The sequence below is a fragment of the Dermacentor andersoni genome, chromosome 1 (genome assembly GCF_023375885.2).
Source record: "Dermacentor andersoni chromosome 1, qqDerAnde1_hic_scaffold, whole genome shotgun sequence".
In the NCBI taxonomy this organism is placed as follows: Eukaryota; Metazoa; Arthropoda; class Arachnida; order Ixodida; family Ixodidae; genus Dermacentor; species Dermacentor andersoni.
In genome coordinates this window covers 45694064-45711132 of record NC_092814.1, presented here as the reverse complement: position 1 = coordinate 45711132, position 17069 = coordinate 45694064, and the positions used below count along the sequence as shown (strand labels likewise).

General features: G+C 51.4%; 2 protein-coding genes across 7 annotated transcripts in view; one reads left to right on the top strand and one right to left on the bottom strand.

Moving 5' to 3' along the window:
- Nucleotides 1-17069, top strand: part of Kdm3 (Lysine demethylase 3) — a 289432-nt gene that overhangs the window by 198862 nt on the left and 73501 nt on the right. For 3 of the 4 annotated variants that reach the window (XM_050191064.3, XM_050191061.3, XM_050191060.3), the window contains exons 6-7: nt 7889-7971; nt 11708-11858. In XM_050191064.3, coding sequence (XP_050047021.2) covers nt 7889-7971; nt 11708-11858 — 234 coding nt within the window. Of the gene's footprint in view, nt 1-7888; nt 7972-8227; nt 8316-11707; nt 11859-17069 lie in introns of those variants that run through there. The other variant, XM_050191067.3, reaches the window with a different exon arrangement.
- LOC140216816 (uncharacterized) overlaps nt 1-17069 on the bottom strand; it is a 126051-nt gene that overhangs the window by 63983 nt on the left and 44999 nt on the right. The gene's annotated exons all lie outside the window — the stretch shown is intronic.

The following is a 17069-nucleotide window of genomic DNA, read 5'->3' as shown; positions in this document are numbered from 1 at the left end:
CATTAGCTACAGGGGTGCGATCGGAGATATTCTGTTCGATACGCGTTCTGTTCAGTTGCTGCAACATCACTAAGTGGCAGTATGCAAAATTTGTGACAACGGGGCGGAGAGAGCAGCCAATCAGGAAGCGGTGACCTCCCCGGAAGTTTACTTCCGTCGATTGTCGTCTGCTTGCAGACAGCATACTACAAAACGAAATGTTTCTCGTCTTCCAAATGAATGAAATCTTTATCTAAAAAAATGTACTTTTTCTTCTCAAGCCCAAACACGTTTTCAAATAGTAGTACGTGCGACTACTGCAATTTATTAGTTTCTTTGCGTCGTCCCTAGGTGGTGTCGCGCACAGCGAGAAGAAAAAAGAAAAATAAACGATGGGAAGAGTGGCGCACTTTTCAAGAGGCAGCGACAACATTCCAGTGACTCACTGACACCGATGATGGGGTCTATTTCGCTGTACAACCAACGAATTATTTGTTTCGAGAAACAAAAACGACGCCGGAATTCACTTTCCGCCATTTCTTCAAACGCGTTTCGCACCGCCACCTGCTCTCCTCCTTCCTCTAAAAAACGCCAGTGCAACAACCTAAGTTCCCAACGGAAGCGCCATTTTCTCGAATTAAACTATGGATTGGATCCAAACGTGCCATGCCGCAGCCGCCGGTTGGATCCAATCCAATCCACCAGACGCGCCATGCGAAGCCGTATGATCGCTCCAAACTTCCCAGCTCCCGTTGGGTTTGGCGCCTAGCAGACGAAATGCTCGGTGGGAGGATGATTGACAGGAGCGTGTCGTTATTTTGACGTCACCAGAAACGTGGCCGCGCCCCGCGGCTGGCGACGTCGGCGCGGAGTAGGCCAATCGCGCGCGCCGGTAACCGAACGAACGCGCCGAACAACCATCTCCGATCGCACCCCAGCTGTCCGATTAGCATTGGTGCCCATACACTAATAAAAATGGGCGATTTATAATTAATTGGTTTGCCGAAATATCCATAAGTGATTTTCGTTTTGTCCGCTCCTTTGCATTATATAACTTTTTTTTTTTTTTCTGAAGAGACAATCGCCGCTGAGACACGCGGTGTAGTACTCGTAAGCCAAAGAGCACTGAAAGCTTCAGGCGTGCCGTTATTCCCTCAGAGATTTGTCTCTCTTATGAGCCAAGTGGATCGCCAAGCAGCAGTTAGCTGCTGCTTTCTGCATAGTCTCTAAAGGTCCACCGTTTAGTATTTCATATACAGCGCTCCTCGGAACAGACTCCCATAGCGCCATACCAGTGTAGCCGGACGCGCGGCAAGCTTGCAGCCTGCGAAAGCGTGTACAATCGCCGGCAGCAGGGGCGACGCTCAAGAGGGCAGGCACACTTCCTGCTTGGCAGTCGCCGAGCGCTGCGCTATCTTGGCGGGAGTGCGTGCGCATTCGTCGTCGTCGCCCCCCCCCCCCCCCCTCGCATTGCCTGAAGAGCTAGCGTTGCGTGACGCGGGAAGCGGTGGTTGCGCCCGCTTTCGCTCTCGAGGTCGTGCCTGCACGTTACGCGTTTGCGACAGCGCCCGTACGTAATGAAGGCTCGCGCCGTCTTCGTTTTTCGGCCGCCGACCAGCCCAGAGTCGTTCATCCTCAGGCTTTCGGACGTTTCACGTTGCTTCATTCTCTTGGCAGCCCAGTATCGCGGTTCCAAGAAGGTCGCGTCAGCGCTCTGTCCGAGTGGCGGTGTAAGGCACGTCGGCCGCCGCCACGTGGGTGAAGTGGGGTCGCTCGCCGATGCGCCGCTTGTTGTGGGGGGCGTCAACCTGGAATTCTTATTCCGTTGACGCGGCTAACCACGTGGCGTACATCACGGCGCGTAAGCCCACTCGCAGTGCACATCTGGAGCACCTCAATCGTTCTCGAGCATGTAAAACGCATGGGACGGCCGGGGTCAATTTACGTGAGACGGTGAAACACCACAAAGTGGTGTGTACGGAGGCGTGTGTTCCTCCTGTTAGTTTTCTGCACTGCTTATTGTCGCAAGACATGTTGAACCAACTAGCCCAGTTACGGTGGCTAGATGTAGGCGTGCCTTGTGCCGTTCAACGCAACTCCGCTTCATGACTGCAAACGTGGCGGTGTGATCATACGCCGGTGGCAAGCGTCGTGTGCTGCTGCGGCCGTTTCACAGTGGAACTGCGGCGCTGTTATCACTATTTATTTAAACTGGAAACTGTCGTTATAGTTGCACCAGTGACAGTACATATTTGTGGACGCAGCATAATTCTCCCACTTGCGAAAGTGACGTACCTATACCGTCCCTCCGCTGCTTCTTGCCGCTTTCCAGAAGCCAAAGTTCTAAAAGGACGGTACATACGTTGAACAGGAGCGTACGGTGAGAGCGCCGTAAAGAGAAAAACAATTCCTTGCACCATTCCGTGATCTAAGATAAACTCCATAACAGGAGTACAGTACTTGTTTATAGCATGCAAAATAATAGCTTCGACTTTTGATGATCATATATATGTAATAGCACAATTTTTTGATCGCAAACCAACAACACAGAGCTCTAACAGCAGACCAGATTTAGGCACAGGAGGCACGGTACTGCACCGCAGCTGTCCCAGCAAACGCCCAAAAAACAAACGTCACGAGAAAGTGATAGTATCGGCGAAGGTTATCGTTTAAAAATACGTCCTTTGTTTGTTGCCTTTTCAACCGAGCGGTGTGGACTCGGGTGGTCACAATGTGACTGCCAGAGCGCGTATAAACTAATCGAGCTGCTCGCACAAAGCAGTGCGTAATTCCCCACCAATATTTCCGGAGTATCAGGAAAATAACGGCCTACTTGAACGAAGGCTCTGCCACGTCGTAAGGTTTGTGGACTTTTTTGTCCGCAGTCCACCCTGTCTAGCCGCGGGAAGCACATATTGTTAAAAGAAGGGATTTTACTTTTCTGACTCCATTTAGAGCTGCAGTGCCTCCTTCCTTGCGTCGTGTTTGACCTTGAGGTGACCTTTGTCGCCACTGCCGCGCGGCCCACTGCTTTCAGTTTCGCTGCCGCGCCCTGCACTCTCGCCGGGCGGATCGACACGGGGCGGGGAACCGTACGTCGGGCGCGAAACGCGCACTCAACGAGAAGCGGAGGAGAAAGGACGGGCCAATGTAAATATGTAGACAAGATGTCTTCGACCCCCTCCGCTCTGCATTCCTGCCCGGTGTTGGTACCTCTCGATGATGGCGAATAGTTTGGAAGGTTTTCTCTCATTTTATCTATTCATTCGGCTGCACGCGAGAACGTGGCCTGCGTATCGAAATTTGGTTTTGTTTGCTTCCTGTCAGCGGGGTTGGTTGACGGCAGAGGGGTCGCAAAAAGACGGGGGGGGGGGGGGGGGGCTTGGTGGAGCGCTTTAATCCTTCGGGGAGCCGACGCTGGGGAGGGAGGGGTGGGTGTTTTCCTTTTTTCATTTACCCTCTTACACATTCCTGAGAGCCGGGAAAGAACTGACATAGGAGGAGTGGTGACGGAGGCGCAAAGGGCGAGTGCTTCCAGCTATTTCCTGCGCTGCAGCACGAGCGAGCGGGGAGCGGCGCCCATTCAAAACAAGCAAAAGCCAGCAACGCGAATGATGACGACATGAAAGACGAAATGGGACGGCGGAAGGCAAGCCGTTAAAAAAAAAAAAAAAGAGAGAGAGAGAGAGAGAGAACAAGTATCGGTGGGGAAGGGCGGCGGGGGGCGCCTAAACAGAGGGAGGCGAGTGAGAGCGCGGCCGCCACAGTGGCAGTTGTGCGCGCAGAAAACTCGGAGAAAAATGTATAGATAAGTATGGCAGTGCGCTCGCTCGCTGCTTGGAGAGCGGCATCGTCTCCAAGCTGCCCCTTCGCGACGGCTGACTGTTCCATACCGAGCAGGTTTTTCTCGTTGAGAGGTCTTGGTGGTGCTTTCCTTCTCTCCTTCGCGCTTTGTCCCTATGGCCACCCCCCTTGGAGTGTTGGCCGGAGAAATTCGGGGCTGTAATGGAGAGCTTTTCTTTCTTTGGTCTGCGTGAGGAGGGCTCCACTACCTCTTCTCTCCTGCTCTGGCGGTTTTTTGCTTCGGCTGACGTCTCGGCGCACTCTTCCGGCTCACCTGCTTGCGCGGCGGCCGAAAAGAAAACGAGTTTTGCGTTGTCTGTGTGATCACATCGTGGGAAGGGGTTCGCGGACAGTGATGCTGTGGGGGAACGGGACTGGCAACGGCTCGCCCTATGTTCCGTTCTGAAGCGCAACTTTTTCCTCGCCACCCTTGTGCGGCGGTGTCTCATCTGCGCGCGCAGCCCTGGAAAAAATCCGCAGCGTCTGTGTCACAAAATAGGAGTCTGTGCACTGTGAGCGACTTGCTTGGACAGGCAAGACATCTTTCTCGTGTTGGCTGCGCCATGCTTGCGGCACCAGGTTCATGGCATCTCGTCGTGTCGTGTGTGCTCCTCGAGGCATAAATGAAGCATGTCAGTGCTATCTTATTTTTTCCTGTCCGCGCCAGACCCTCCCCACGCTAGAGGCAGGAGGACAGCATATCGCTCTTATCGCTGCTTAGTCCACTTGGAGCGGACCAGAGTTCGGGTCATCCGTGGCGGTCGGGCAACGCCCGCGGTGCCAGATGTGCTCGGTAAGCCAGCCGGCTGACAAGGTTAGATTGCCGGGCCCGTGCGCCGATTAGCTGCCTGCTTTTTCTGCTACCCACGCAGACGGCGTGGGTCGGTTGTGCGCTGAACTGGTCGCTAAATCTGGACCACGTCCGCCTCCTGCTTAGTTATCCGTCATGCTCCGGTATTGCCCGCCAAGCACGCTCCGTCGGGGTAAACATACACGCCGAGCTGAGAGCGCGCACGAGGCGTCTATGTACCGGTGTGTCGTCTGCAAGCGACGGCCACCGAGGTATCCGGGACATAAGACCGAACCGTTGTGGGCAGGGTGTGTTGATCCTTGTGCAAATCACCATGCATGGCTGCCGACATGGAGTCTTCGCGGTAAGCGGGCACGTCAGATGTAAACATACGATAAGGTTAAATGAGGCCGTGTCACAGCGCCGTGAAGGTCGAAATAAGCATTACTGGTAGGACTGATTTTTAACGCTGTTCCCGGAGGCTCAGGGGCTGTGGGCTGCGGCGGCCGCGTTCGGATGGATGAGAAATGCGTAACAGCGCGTGTGTCTAGAGATCTACGTTCAGGTTAGAATACTAGTTTGTTAGTTAGTCCGCAGTTTTTTACAACGGTAACCTTTATTAATCAGAAGCGAAAAATGGGCGAGTTGTTATGGAAGCTTGGCTAATTCGGAGCGCGAGCGACTAGGACAAAAGCGAAGGCACGATAAGAAACAAGACACAGGGCTGACTGGCAAATGAAGGTTTATTTGAAAGGGTAAAAACTGCGTTTCATGATACTGAAGTGGTTTTTCTAAATGCGACTTAACACGTGGCAGATTTCTTTGTGTGCTCTTTGTTTGTAACACCAATAATTCAGTTGCCCATCGGCGCTGTGTCTCTTCTCGTGCAGTTCGCGCTCCGAATTGGCCATGCGAACTTTTATTAATCGCAGTGTTTGGCTGGAGCGTTACGGATATGGCTAACTTGTGCTGCGCCCGTCGCCGTTACTGTACAGATGTTATTCTCCACATGTACTACGCACACGCGCTCCCTTTCCGTTCCATTCGCGTCAGTGAGGCTGAGTGTGCTGATGCATCAGTGCGCACGATAAGCTTTAACACCCATAACAGGCGACCAATTTGATAGGACGGGCGGACGCTTGCGGTGGTTAAGAGCTTGCTCTCGCTTTGTCGATTTCTTCAAAAGGTCGCGGGATCGAATCCCGGCCACGGCGGTCGCATTTCGATGGGGGCGAAATGCGAAAACACCCGTGTACTTAGATTTAGGTGCACGTTAAAGAACCCCAGGTGGTCGAAATTTCCGGAGTACCACACTACGGTGTGCCTCATAATCAGAAGTTGTGGTTTTGGCACGTAAAACACCATAATTTTTTTTTTCGTTTTCTTCAAAGGCGGTTGCGTCAATGTGCGAAGGTGGTGCGAGGCCCGGATTCAACATCACTTTGGTGGCAGTGACGGCAGCCCTGTGGTTGGGTGATTTTGCCGCCGCGCAACCAGGCCGTTGTTCATTTATTGGTTTTTCAAAACCAACATTTGCAGCAGGCTCATTGCGGCTGCCGAGCACAGCTTGGAGCGACGCGCATAAAGCTGGCCAAAGTGTAGCGAAGGCTTTCCTCGTCCACATGCCTTCCCTTTGGCGCGTGCACAGCCAGCTCCGCGCGTCGACTTCCCGTTCCTTCAGCCAGGTCGTTGCGGTTGATTGCTCTGCGGTGTTTTTCCGGCTGCGCTCAGTGCATCGGCAGCGACGCCGCTTTGTTGCGCCAAATGCGGGTGGTTACATGAGTAACGAAGCTCACGTGACCAGGACGCGGGAGCCGTGGGCGACAGAGGGAAAACGCGTCCATCGCGACACAACCTTCACATTTCAAACGCTTATGACGCATCTCTTAAGAAAAACTGTGTTCGTTGTTCCGCGTACCACAGGATGTCGTACATTTAGGTCCTCGATTGAGAAGCCCACTGTTCTCGCGAGTTGTGGGCGTAGCAATATTGTGCAGCGGCGCGTCCGTCTGAGCTACCGTTCTGTGGGCACTGTTGGGCGATGATCGCACGAAGCTGTGTGCACACATGTCCCGTAATTTGATTTTCGTGTGCCGAGGCAGTTTTGTAGATAGGTTTAAACTACCAATTTCTCACCGACAGACAGGCGATCTTTCCAATACCCTTATTGTCCGGGTCTAAGTCGGGAATCTCTGCGTCATAATGTCCATGAGCGCTGTTAAATCGTGTAAGCCGTGCTTCCAAAGTCCGATAACTCGCGAAAGGCGACAAGGTCCGTGCTGTCCTCTAGCTGCTACCAAAGAGGGGGCATGATATGAGGAAAAATCTTTCAGAGAGCTTTGATCAATAATATGAGGAAAGTTCTTTCAGAGAGCTTTGATCAATAACGTGCAAAATTATGCTCATGATGCCGTATAGTCGTGGCCGCTCATTATATATTTAAGCATTTGTTCCAGCAATACCTGTGGAAGCTGCCCCCTCAACTGAAATAAGCTTTCCATTCTATTACGATGGAATCGTGCGCTCTTGCCGCGCAAGCAAACCCTTATCCGAATCCGTTGCGCATTACAAATGACACATTCACCATTTTGTACGTATACCCAGCAAGCCTAGTAGCGACATGAGTATGCTGCAAATGTGCTTGTTATAGTCGTGACAAGAGTACCGAGAAATGCATACTAAAGAGGGATAAAAAAAATTTGCAAGTATTATTTACAGCTTGCCTTTGAAGTAAGGAATAGGCATGTCTCGCAGGACGTGGATATTTTCGAAGGTTATTTTTCGCTGCTAGGTATTAAACAAAATTCGCTACGGCTTTTAAACAATTAAACACAAATCATTCGATTTCTGGCGTTAGTACGTCTGAGCAATGGAGCTCGCAGCTGACGCCTAGTTTGCGACAGCTCCGAGGCGGAAGCTGTTTGGCATTTGTATTGTCTATTATCGGTACTGCCTGCGCATTACGGGGGAATCGGTAAGGCTGGAATCTTTCGTACGCGGTAATAGTAGTACTAGCGGGCGGCGTTGAAGGATGTAGGGTACTTGCCCTGCGGCCGCGTTTGTTTTTGTCGGCGCCAATGTTGCGCGAGCCATGCGATTGGGAACATGTGGCGAAGCGCGGCGCCAGCGCCGCCAGGTCGAGCGTCGTCGTAGGCGAGCGCCAGGCAGCCGCCGCCGCGGCGCGTCACGTGGGGCGCGTCCCTCTCTCGCCGTTGAGGAGACGGCCCCCGCGCGTGCGCAGTTCGCCCGTGACCCCCGCTCTGCTCTTCTTTGCAGTAGTCGAGTCCATTCTGAAGGGAGAGAACGTCGGGATTACGCCTCGCCGCAGAACGTGCACGCTCAACAGCCCGCACAAAGTCGTAAGTGAAAGCCTCCTTGTCCCTCCCTTTTTTGTCTCTGTTGGCGACGATCTTGTGTGCTGTGGCCCTGTGATCAAGTGTGTGCGTGTGAGTGCCCGTGGATGTCGTGAAAGCGCCGTCCGGATCCCTTGGCACGGTCATCTGCGAGGCTCGTCTCCTTTGTGTGTAGAGAAATCCGCTCTGCCGACTGGTCTGCTTTCGCTGGTCTAATCGGGCTCTGCGTGCAATCGGACTCGCTGAGCAAGCTCAGGTGCGGCGCAGCTCTGCACCGGCTGATCGCAGCGGATGTGCGCGCCGGTGTCCACCCTCTACGGAGTAGCCTCTTTGTGCGCCTCGAACACGAGGTGTCTGCTTCACCTCGTTTCTCGTTCGTGCTCATGTGTGTGCGCACGTTGTGTGTGTGTCTCCCGGCACTGATCGCATTGCGGCATTGTTTACCCGTGCATTTGGAGTTCGCGTAGAACTGGACATATCTTAAACGCGTCGTCATCGCGTTGAAATCTGTTATGAGAGAATACTGATTACTCACGCAAAGACCGGGCACGGTCTTTGTTTCGCATTTCGGCCCTTTATGTGCCTACCTTGATTGATCATTTGCATGCGAAGAGGTCGGTCTTGACGCGACTTGACCCGAGAAGCTGCAACAAAGCAGCAATAGTTGCGCTAGGAAAACTTAGAACCGCCCGCGATTTCCCGAGGGCGCGGTATTGCACCACTACTTGGCTCGGGCTTTTTTTCTCTCCCCGTCCGCTCCCTTTCCTGTTTTTGCCTACGAGGCAGGATACAGCGTAGGACTGCGACCTTGGTCTCGCCTTGGAATCGCTCACTTGTTTGATTTTTCATTTTGGTTCAAACTTATCTGGACTGACGGCGTTGCTGTGCGATTATTTTGTGCATCTAAAGATAGAGGCTTCTAGACAACCGTGCAGCTTTAAAACAAGGTACTTTCAGCAAGATAATAAGGATGAAATTTCTGAAGCTCCCGATTATTGGCTCTTATTTACGGCAAAAAATATCTGCATGTACATTGTAGTCAAAACTCCCCATCCACGCATTTTCCGTATGTCTTGCTTGCATGGTGATAATTTGTCGAGTTTATTCCTTTGCCGCGTAGCGAAAGACTACTACCACATAGTGGACCCGTAGACCCAATATGGACCCGTAGTATTAATCTTAGCGCCTATTTATAGATAGATGCTTTTCTTGCGTTTTAATTGGTACTTGTTATCTCGGATAATCTGCTTGTAACGGAAGCTGTATCTAGCGACAAGCACATTCGCGGTCTCAGTTGTCGGTGCTCTTCGGAACTTGCTGATCCCTCCTATTCCGAGGCGTGTCCGCAAGTACTTCAAAAAATGTCACTTGGTGTTTGGGTACTTGCTCTCGGATACCGGATTATCCGGCGCCGACAGCATTTGCGAGTTGACCTTGGTTTGCCCTTGACGTCTGCAGTCGCTTTTGTTTGGTTCAAGTGAGCGCGATCGGAAGTGGGAGCACGTCCAAAGTCGCCGCGCAGTGTGTGCGTGCTTTCGCAAGCGCTTGTTTAGCATTCGCCGCTGACGTGGGAAGTGCGCCTGGCTCGCGTCTGCCGAAGCCCCGGTCCGGTTATTTTCGACCCGCTCTCCTGGACCTCTTCGACCGCGCTAAAAGTGTTGGCCAACGTTTTCCTGTGGCGAGCGGCCATTTGTTGTGAAGGTCAGCGCTCGTGGTGTGGCTGTCTGTGCGGTCGTGATAGCGCCAGTCTCGCTTTTCACCGTTGTCCGGAGGTTGACGACCCGGCCTTGACGGCCCCAGTCTCCTGGTTCCGGGCCAAGATGCTCAGATATTTCTGACTCTGCGGTGCGCGCATGGCTGCTGCCGTGCTGAATGGCGTGCGCCAACCTGTGTCGCCTCGCGTATATCGGCCTGATTTCTCCGCGAAGACTGGCACCCGACGCGCGCGGGTCGTTGACTCCCCAGCCGGAAGGCGCCGAAACTGGTTGTCCCAAACTGGTTCTGCGTCCAGCCTCCGGGAACATGCCTCGTGCGTCCCGACCCTTAGCCGACCACCATGGGCACGATGTTTCAAATATCTGCAAGCAGTCTTGGTTCACGCGTTGTCATTTACTGTTCAAGGTCTCAGATAAGCTTAGCGGTGTGATGCTGCTCAACGAGTTAAGCTGGATCATGCTGGCTGTACGCTTAAGTCAACAGCGGTTTGATATGAAGTCAAACACGCGGCACCATATAGGTTCACTGGGGCCGAGCACAGGAAGTTATTCTCGCTCATGGATAACGTGCCTTGAGGGAATCACCGCAGGGTATTGATCACGCATGGTAGGTCGCAACGTGTGCGTAAAAGCCTTCAACGCATCATCGTCTCACCAGGAAACGTACTAGTGTGCTGTCACCTGAACACAAGGGAACTGCGCCAGTATCTGCTATGCGAAATTGGTGTGTGGTCCGTTGTGAGGCTTATAATATGAAAATTTAGTGCGCTGTACAATTCCGTATGAAGGCTATGTTTCAAGGCGTCGATGTAACTAAACTCTTGTCCGCAAAGAGGCGCGCGTTTAAATGCTTGATATAAATCGAACAGTGAATTCCACCTCGCCTTCGTGGGCCGCTCCTCCATCTCAAAGCTCTGAGCTGTCGCTTGTGAGGCTGCTTTCGCAAGTCAGCGGTATTTGTTACTTGCAAGTGCCACGAAGGTGCCGTGGCACCCAACTTCCTGGATTATTTCACGTAAAGGAAAGGTTCAAACGAAAAGAGAATTTAGTAGAGGCATGTTGCGATGGGAGGAAATCAAGCGTTTTGTGCGATGTAATTTAAAAGGAAAAGAAAATGGCACTTCCGAAGAAAATCATGGTCAGTGATGGCCCATAGCGCGTGGGTCAACACCTGATGTGGTGGTTGTGGTATCACGTGAAAGGGTTACCTTGCTCGGAAGTGTTAGGCCAAGCGCGGTGAGGGTGTTGGCCGACGAACAAAGGACCGTCCTCGATGGTCTTCGCGCCAAACTGGTTTTGCGCCGCTCCCACACTCCATATTCGGCGCAGCTCGCTTTTCGAGAAACGGGGTCACGTTCGGTGCGCGCAGCTTTCTTGCTGGCCTTCCCGCTCGCAGTAATGGCCGCCCTCCTTGACGCATCCATCTTGGATCCTCTTTCGTAACCCGCCCGGCGGCTGCGTCTCCCTTTTTTCAGCCCAGAAAGCTCGTTTGTTGTTTTACCCGCGTGGGGCTCCTTGCGGGCTTCCGTGCAAGAGCGCGGGCCCTGCTAAACGCAGAGAGCGCGCGCAGAGGGAGGGCGTCCGTCGATGCCTTTTCAAGTGAAATAAATTAGCGGCTTTGACTAGCCTCTTTGATGACTCCTTTGTGTATTTCACTGCAGACGTAAAAATGCCGGCAAGGGGCACTTTTCGCGTTTTTGCAGACATTTGACTTTTGCCAGTGTGTGGATTTGTAGAATGAATCCGGCTGCTTGCGGATTTTCCAAGCATTAACAGAAAGTACTTTGTGTGTGTGTGTGCGTTTTGCGCGTTTCTCGGTGAAGTGTCCGACGTGTGGTTTGTCTACTCAAAAAGGAGGAATAGTACTAACCCATTAAGCTGAAGTGCACGGGTAAGGTCATAGCTTGTTTACGTTAGCAGAAGCTGCCGAGCAAAACATTCTCCCGTCTTCTGTAGGATAATGTAATTTTACTAGTTGGCACTTCTGTGCAATCGTCTGTTTTATCCCCCCTCCCCCGTTTTTCCAGAGCCATTGTGTGACTCGAAGTCGGTATCACGTCAGCCCGGCGTCCAGTCAGAGTTCTTGCCCAGCTACAACCTCGTCGGCGAGTAGCCCCCGACGCGGGCGCAACAAACCCGAGCCCACTTCGGAACCAGCGCCCCAGGAGGACGCCAAAGGTGTGCTGTCTTCCTTATTCAATTGAGGTGACCCTCAGCCGAGCCCCGGTTGAACACTGGATGCGTTCCCGAACTGTGGCTCTGCCGAGGCTTGCCAGCCTACACTATTGCAGCCTTTAAAGCGAACTGCATGTATTCACGTCTGCCACTTTTTCAAGGCCGTGTGAGTAGCAAGCGGTCGTCGTTTTTGAAGATTTGGCACTCGCATCGCCCAGCTGGCGTTGGTATTTCGAATGCGTGCAACGGCATGAATCTAGTGTGCATACTCTTAGATACAAAGGGTCAGCGTCATGGCCTATCCTGACCTCGGCATTTTGGCGCTGACCCGCTGTATGTTGTGTGTTCAGCAAGCTCTACAGACATTCGTTTAGCCGTTTCCTCGCTTGGCCTACATGCCAACTTGGAAAGAGAGAGAGGGGGGGTGCACGAGTGGTTGTCCTTGAACAGGCTGTGCCTCTGGGTTGCGTCATGTCGGCGTGGCGCGCCTTTTTTTTTTTACCTATTCGCAATGCTTTTTTTACCAAAAGCGGGAGGAACGGCCGACGTGCGCCCTTGGTTCTTCGATGCACTCCATGGCCCTCTGTCCGATTGTCTCGCTTCCATCATCGTTGACAGGCCATGGCACTCTTGCCGCTGCTGCGGTCGGCACGCTCTGGCTGCAAGACCGTTGTTTTTGCTGATGGAGCCCACGTTGTGTATAGCTGGCTTGACCCGATAACGTTGTAGCTCTTCATTGTAGCACCAGCGTCGGCTGTTGTCTACCGTCTTCCGCAATGTCTCGTGATTATGGTGCCGTTTGAAAGATCGTTCCTAAATATCAAAACGTATAGGAAGGAGGCGGAGACGATTCCCTGGGCCTGGTGATCGTCTCGGTCTCCTTGCTTGTCAACCTCGTGTTCACTGGCGCCGTTTGCTGCAATGTCTGGGTGTGATTGAAGCAAGCGTGGTTTTATCAATTAAACAAGAAGTCTCGAAGTTATTACGCGAGTCGACGCGTCGCGATGGAACAGGATGTCGTCCCATGTGGTGTCACGCAAATGTGTAAGTCTTCACTGCCTTGTTTTTAGTCAAAATATATTTCTTGGCCGACGCAGTTTTTTTTTTTTGCTTTTAGTTAATATTTGTGCGTGTAATATCGAGCAATTAAGTACCGGCGCCGACGTCTCATTGTGTGTCGTCACGTGGTCTACATTACTGCTCACCTGGCACTTAACAGCTCGCACGTTTCTTGCGTGCGTCTTCACCGCTACCCCTTCCAGCTCCTTTGAGGAGTATTAATTTTGTGAGCCGTCTCTGAACGCCTGATTGGCTGGAATGCATTTGAATGTTTTACACAGCATACAACAAATCTTAGTAAAATTTGTGTTCTTGGACTTGCAGAATTAACAAAACGAACAAGGAAGTTGAACACTTTTTGCGTCCATCTTGTTAACGCCATGGTTATTACGCTTGTGAGTAAAAACACTCTGCCCACTGTAATAGCTATTGCCACATTTCTTGACTGTTCTATTCGCATGATGAAGAACAAGCTTGCTGTAAGAAGAAACTTTAGCTCAGGGCCAAGTATGATGCCCCCTAATCAAATACATGTTACGTAAAAACAACCATTGACCAATTTCAATGAAATTTGTTGCATTTGAGAAAGTTAAATTCTAGCGCCTATAGGAAACGGAATTTTGATTTAAAGCCTGGATATCTTTTAAAAAGCATACGAACATATGTATGTTAAAAAAAGCCCAAAGTTTGCAAATCCGCAACTCTCCACCAAGAACAAACACTACAGTTCTGCGAACTGCCTCCTTTAAAGCATCTAAAGCGGACAAATATGATATATTAATTTACAGCTTAAGCATGTAGATATATACAGGGTGTTTCAGCTAACTTTAGCCAGAGTTTAATATACCGATGCACTCTAAGACGACGCTACCAAATGCACGTTGCTCAATTTTGTATGTAGTTCGTCACGCTATTTTTGATTTTGCTTAATTACAAAATTAGTCAAGATTAATTAACCAACTTATGAATAAAGAAAGCTAGAAAAAAATTCGTTAGAAAGTTGCAGAGCGCTTTGCAAAACGTCCAATTAGACAGTTTCTAACTTTCTATCTATATATTAAGTATTAGTGTTTTTCAACTTACTGCGGATGCCCGCGAAATAAAAGAAATACCACGTGACTTACCCGCTTGCGCGCCATGATTGCAGCGTCGCAAACTGTCCTTGTACAAACGAATATAGCATCTAGCAGGGCGTGCTGCCGCTTAAAAGGCGACAGGGCAGTGTCGAAGGCGTTGGCTGTGCGATCGAAGGCGTTGGCTGTGCGATTTGCGCCAGCGATGTGCTTCCCTCGCGGCGGTGCATGACAGCGATAAGCAGACGCAGCACGCCCGGCTAAATGCTATGTTCGTTTGTGCGCGGAACGCTTGGGAGCAGTGCCATCACGACGCGCAAACGAGCACGCATCACTTGGTGTTCTTGTATTTTTTTTTTTTTGTATTTCGTGGGCACCCGCAGTAAGCTGAAAAACACACTGTTTATTCGGACGTTTTGCAAACCGCTCTGCGACGATATGAGCGCTGAAGGATCGCCGTTCGCTTTTAACCCGCCGCCACTGCGCGAGGCAGTTGACGTGCTCAAGCTCACCGCATCGTGCCGCGGCAAGACGAACAGAAAGAAGCACCGGTTATCACGTCTGTCAAAGCGATGACTGTCTACTGTTGTATAGTTTAAAAAAAAAAAAGAAAGCCAGCTTTGTCGTCTTCGGGCGAAGTGGCGGTGTAGTCTCTGACGTCATATGCATAGGGTGGCCAGTAAAATGTCATACTTTCGTGGGCATGAGTCGGGAACACGCAACCAATAGTTAAAGTTCGTTTTCTGGAAAGCTAAATGACTTGCGGCCACATCTGTGCCAAACTATATGGGTGCAGGTCATCTAGTTTTTCTGAAAATGAATTTCAAAGACTGGTTTTGTTCCGCACTCGGTGACTTTTTACTGGCCACCCTCTACACCGCCACTGTCGCTTAAATCGCGGCTGTCTAGTTCGAAAACTCTGTAAAAGCTCCCTGTGTCGTCGGGAGACATAATCATTCGCTTCTTTGGCGTTAGCGCCACGTGTACTGCGTGTTTAGCACTCGTTCTGCGTGTTAACATTATGGGAGTGTAGGATCTGACGTCGTCGACTCATCGTGAGGTCACACGAATCAGCTACCCGTCTCGGTTTCGGTATCTCGTTTATTGGTTATTTAAAATTATTGATTTCTGAGTAAATTGAACCACCCTACCGGTGACAGGACTGTCAATACCATTTGAAAGTGACAATATCCTAATATGGCTTAAAAAAAAAAAAAGAAACGTCGGAGTTGCCCTGTAAGCGTGAGGCGTCGAAGCTGCCAAGCGATGTGGGGGAGACAGTGTGTTACGCATGCCTGTGCTGTCCACGGTAGAAATGCGCCTGCAGGATTGCTCTACTGTTCTGCCCAACCCAACTGTGTGCTGTCGAATGTCAGCCTGCTAAGTACAGATCTCAATCGCCCTTCGGTGCGTACTGATCGTGTCGCTTATATTATAGTCTGAACTCTCTAATATTGACGTCTGTCGGTTTCACGTGTATTACGATTAAGTAAATTTGTGTTTTTGAGTGAGCAGAGCGGGGCGTTAGACGCAGTTTGAGGTCGCGTGGCCATTCTACGCTGATACGGCAGTGGATTCCGCGTATTGAAGTACTGTATGGCAGTGCCCCAGATTGATACAAGTCGCTTGGGTAGAGCACGCCCGCAGTGTTCGGTCCATATGTTCGGTCTGCGTGCGAAAATGCACGGGACATTTGATTGTCGTAGCAGACGCATCTGCGGCTGGCCGATTCATTTTCGCTATTCGAAGAGTACGCCGCCCCTTTCCCTCTTTTTTTTTTTTCTCGAGCTGCTGTACCGGCACCAAGCAAGTGGCTGTTCCGGCTATGGTTGCCGTGCGCGCCGCGAATCGCAAGCAAGGGAAACAAAGACGCCAGAACGCGCGAGCCGTTTTTCCTCCTGCGTCCGGAAGTAGCCGCGAGTCATGATGGTCGGGAAATGCCTGCGCGCAATTCTGGGGAGTGACGACGAACCTCGCTTCTTGGTGCGGCCTAGCCGGGCTTATCGCGCAGTACACCGGAGGCTCGGCACGTGGTAGCCGTGCGATCCTCCGGCACAGTTTGATAAGTGTCGCCGACTCGTAAAGGCTGCTGTGAGTCAACGCGCGCAATCGTGCTTACGGGAGGGGAACGCTTATCGCAACCTCTTCAGTGCTGTTCTCTCTGACGTTCCTGCATCGCGGTACCGAGATGTTCGCTGCCTTGTTTGCTTGCGCCCGTATCGCTGACGGATACTTTTGTTCGCCAACGGAAACTTGCAACTCGCATGACCTTGGTGTGACCTTTATCCGGGGCTCACCATGCGTGTTTCTGGCGAATGACCGGCAGATGTGGTACTGCAGCTTTGGTTCGCGAGGCCGAACTGCTGCGGCTCATATCTTCCCTGGGCAGTTAGTTGACTGGCAGCTGCGACTTCCCGACTGACCTAGTGAGGGCGCGTTCACTGCCAAGACGGCCCTTCGCAGACTCGAGGGGCCGGAGTCGCCGACATCGCAGCGTTGTTGGCATCAGGAGGAAGCCTGCCACATTGTGGTCAGTTTCGAGCTTTCCGAATCGTGTAGTCCTTTTGTTTTAGACAACAAAGTTGCTCCATATGTGGGAAGTTCGTTTTTGCGAAGCTACTACTGCTTGTACTTGCAAAGAAGTGTATACTTAAAGCTACTAGCTGGCGCTGATGAACACAAGTCGTGATTCGTGTTAATGATTTTCGTCCATTTGCTTGTTAGCCCGCGTACTTTTCCTGCTTGTTTGTGTGGGTTCATCTCTATTTAAAGGCAGCTACTGCAGCTTGTAGAACACGCGTCGGACTGTAGTACTGGTTTGTGGCATAACCGTGTGCGCAATGTGTGTGTTCCCATAGTGTCTCACGCTGACGTCCATGTGGAGTGAACAGATCCATATTAAGTGGCTTGCCATGTTTTTTTACTGGCGCTCTTAAACTAATCCATGGCACATCGGCCTTCTGAAGCCTGTGGTATACGTTTGTTTAGACGTACGAAGGCAATGTGGAAGAGTAGCTGTTTATATACTCTTGTTTTGGCAACTGTAATGGCTACGTCGACATCTGCATCTCGCAAAATACTT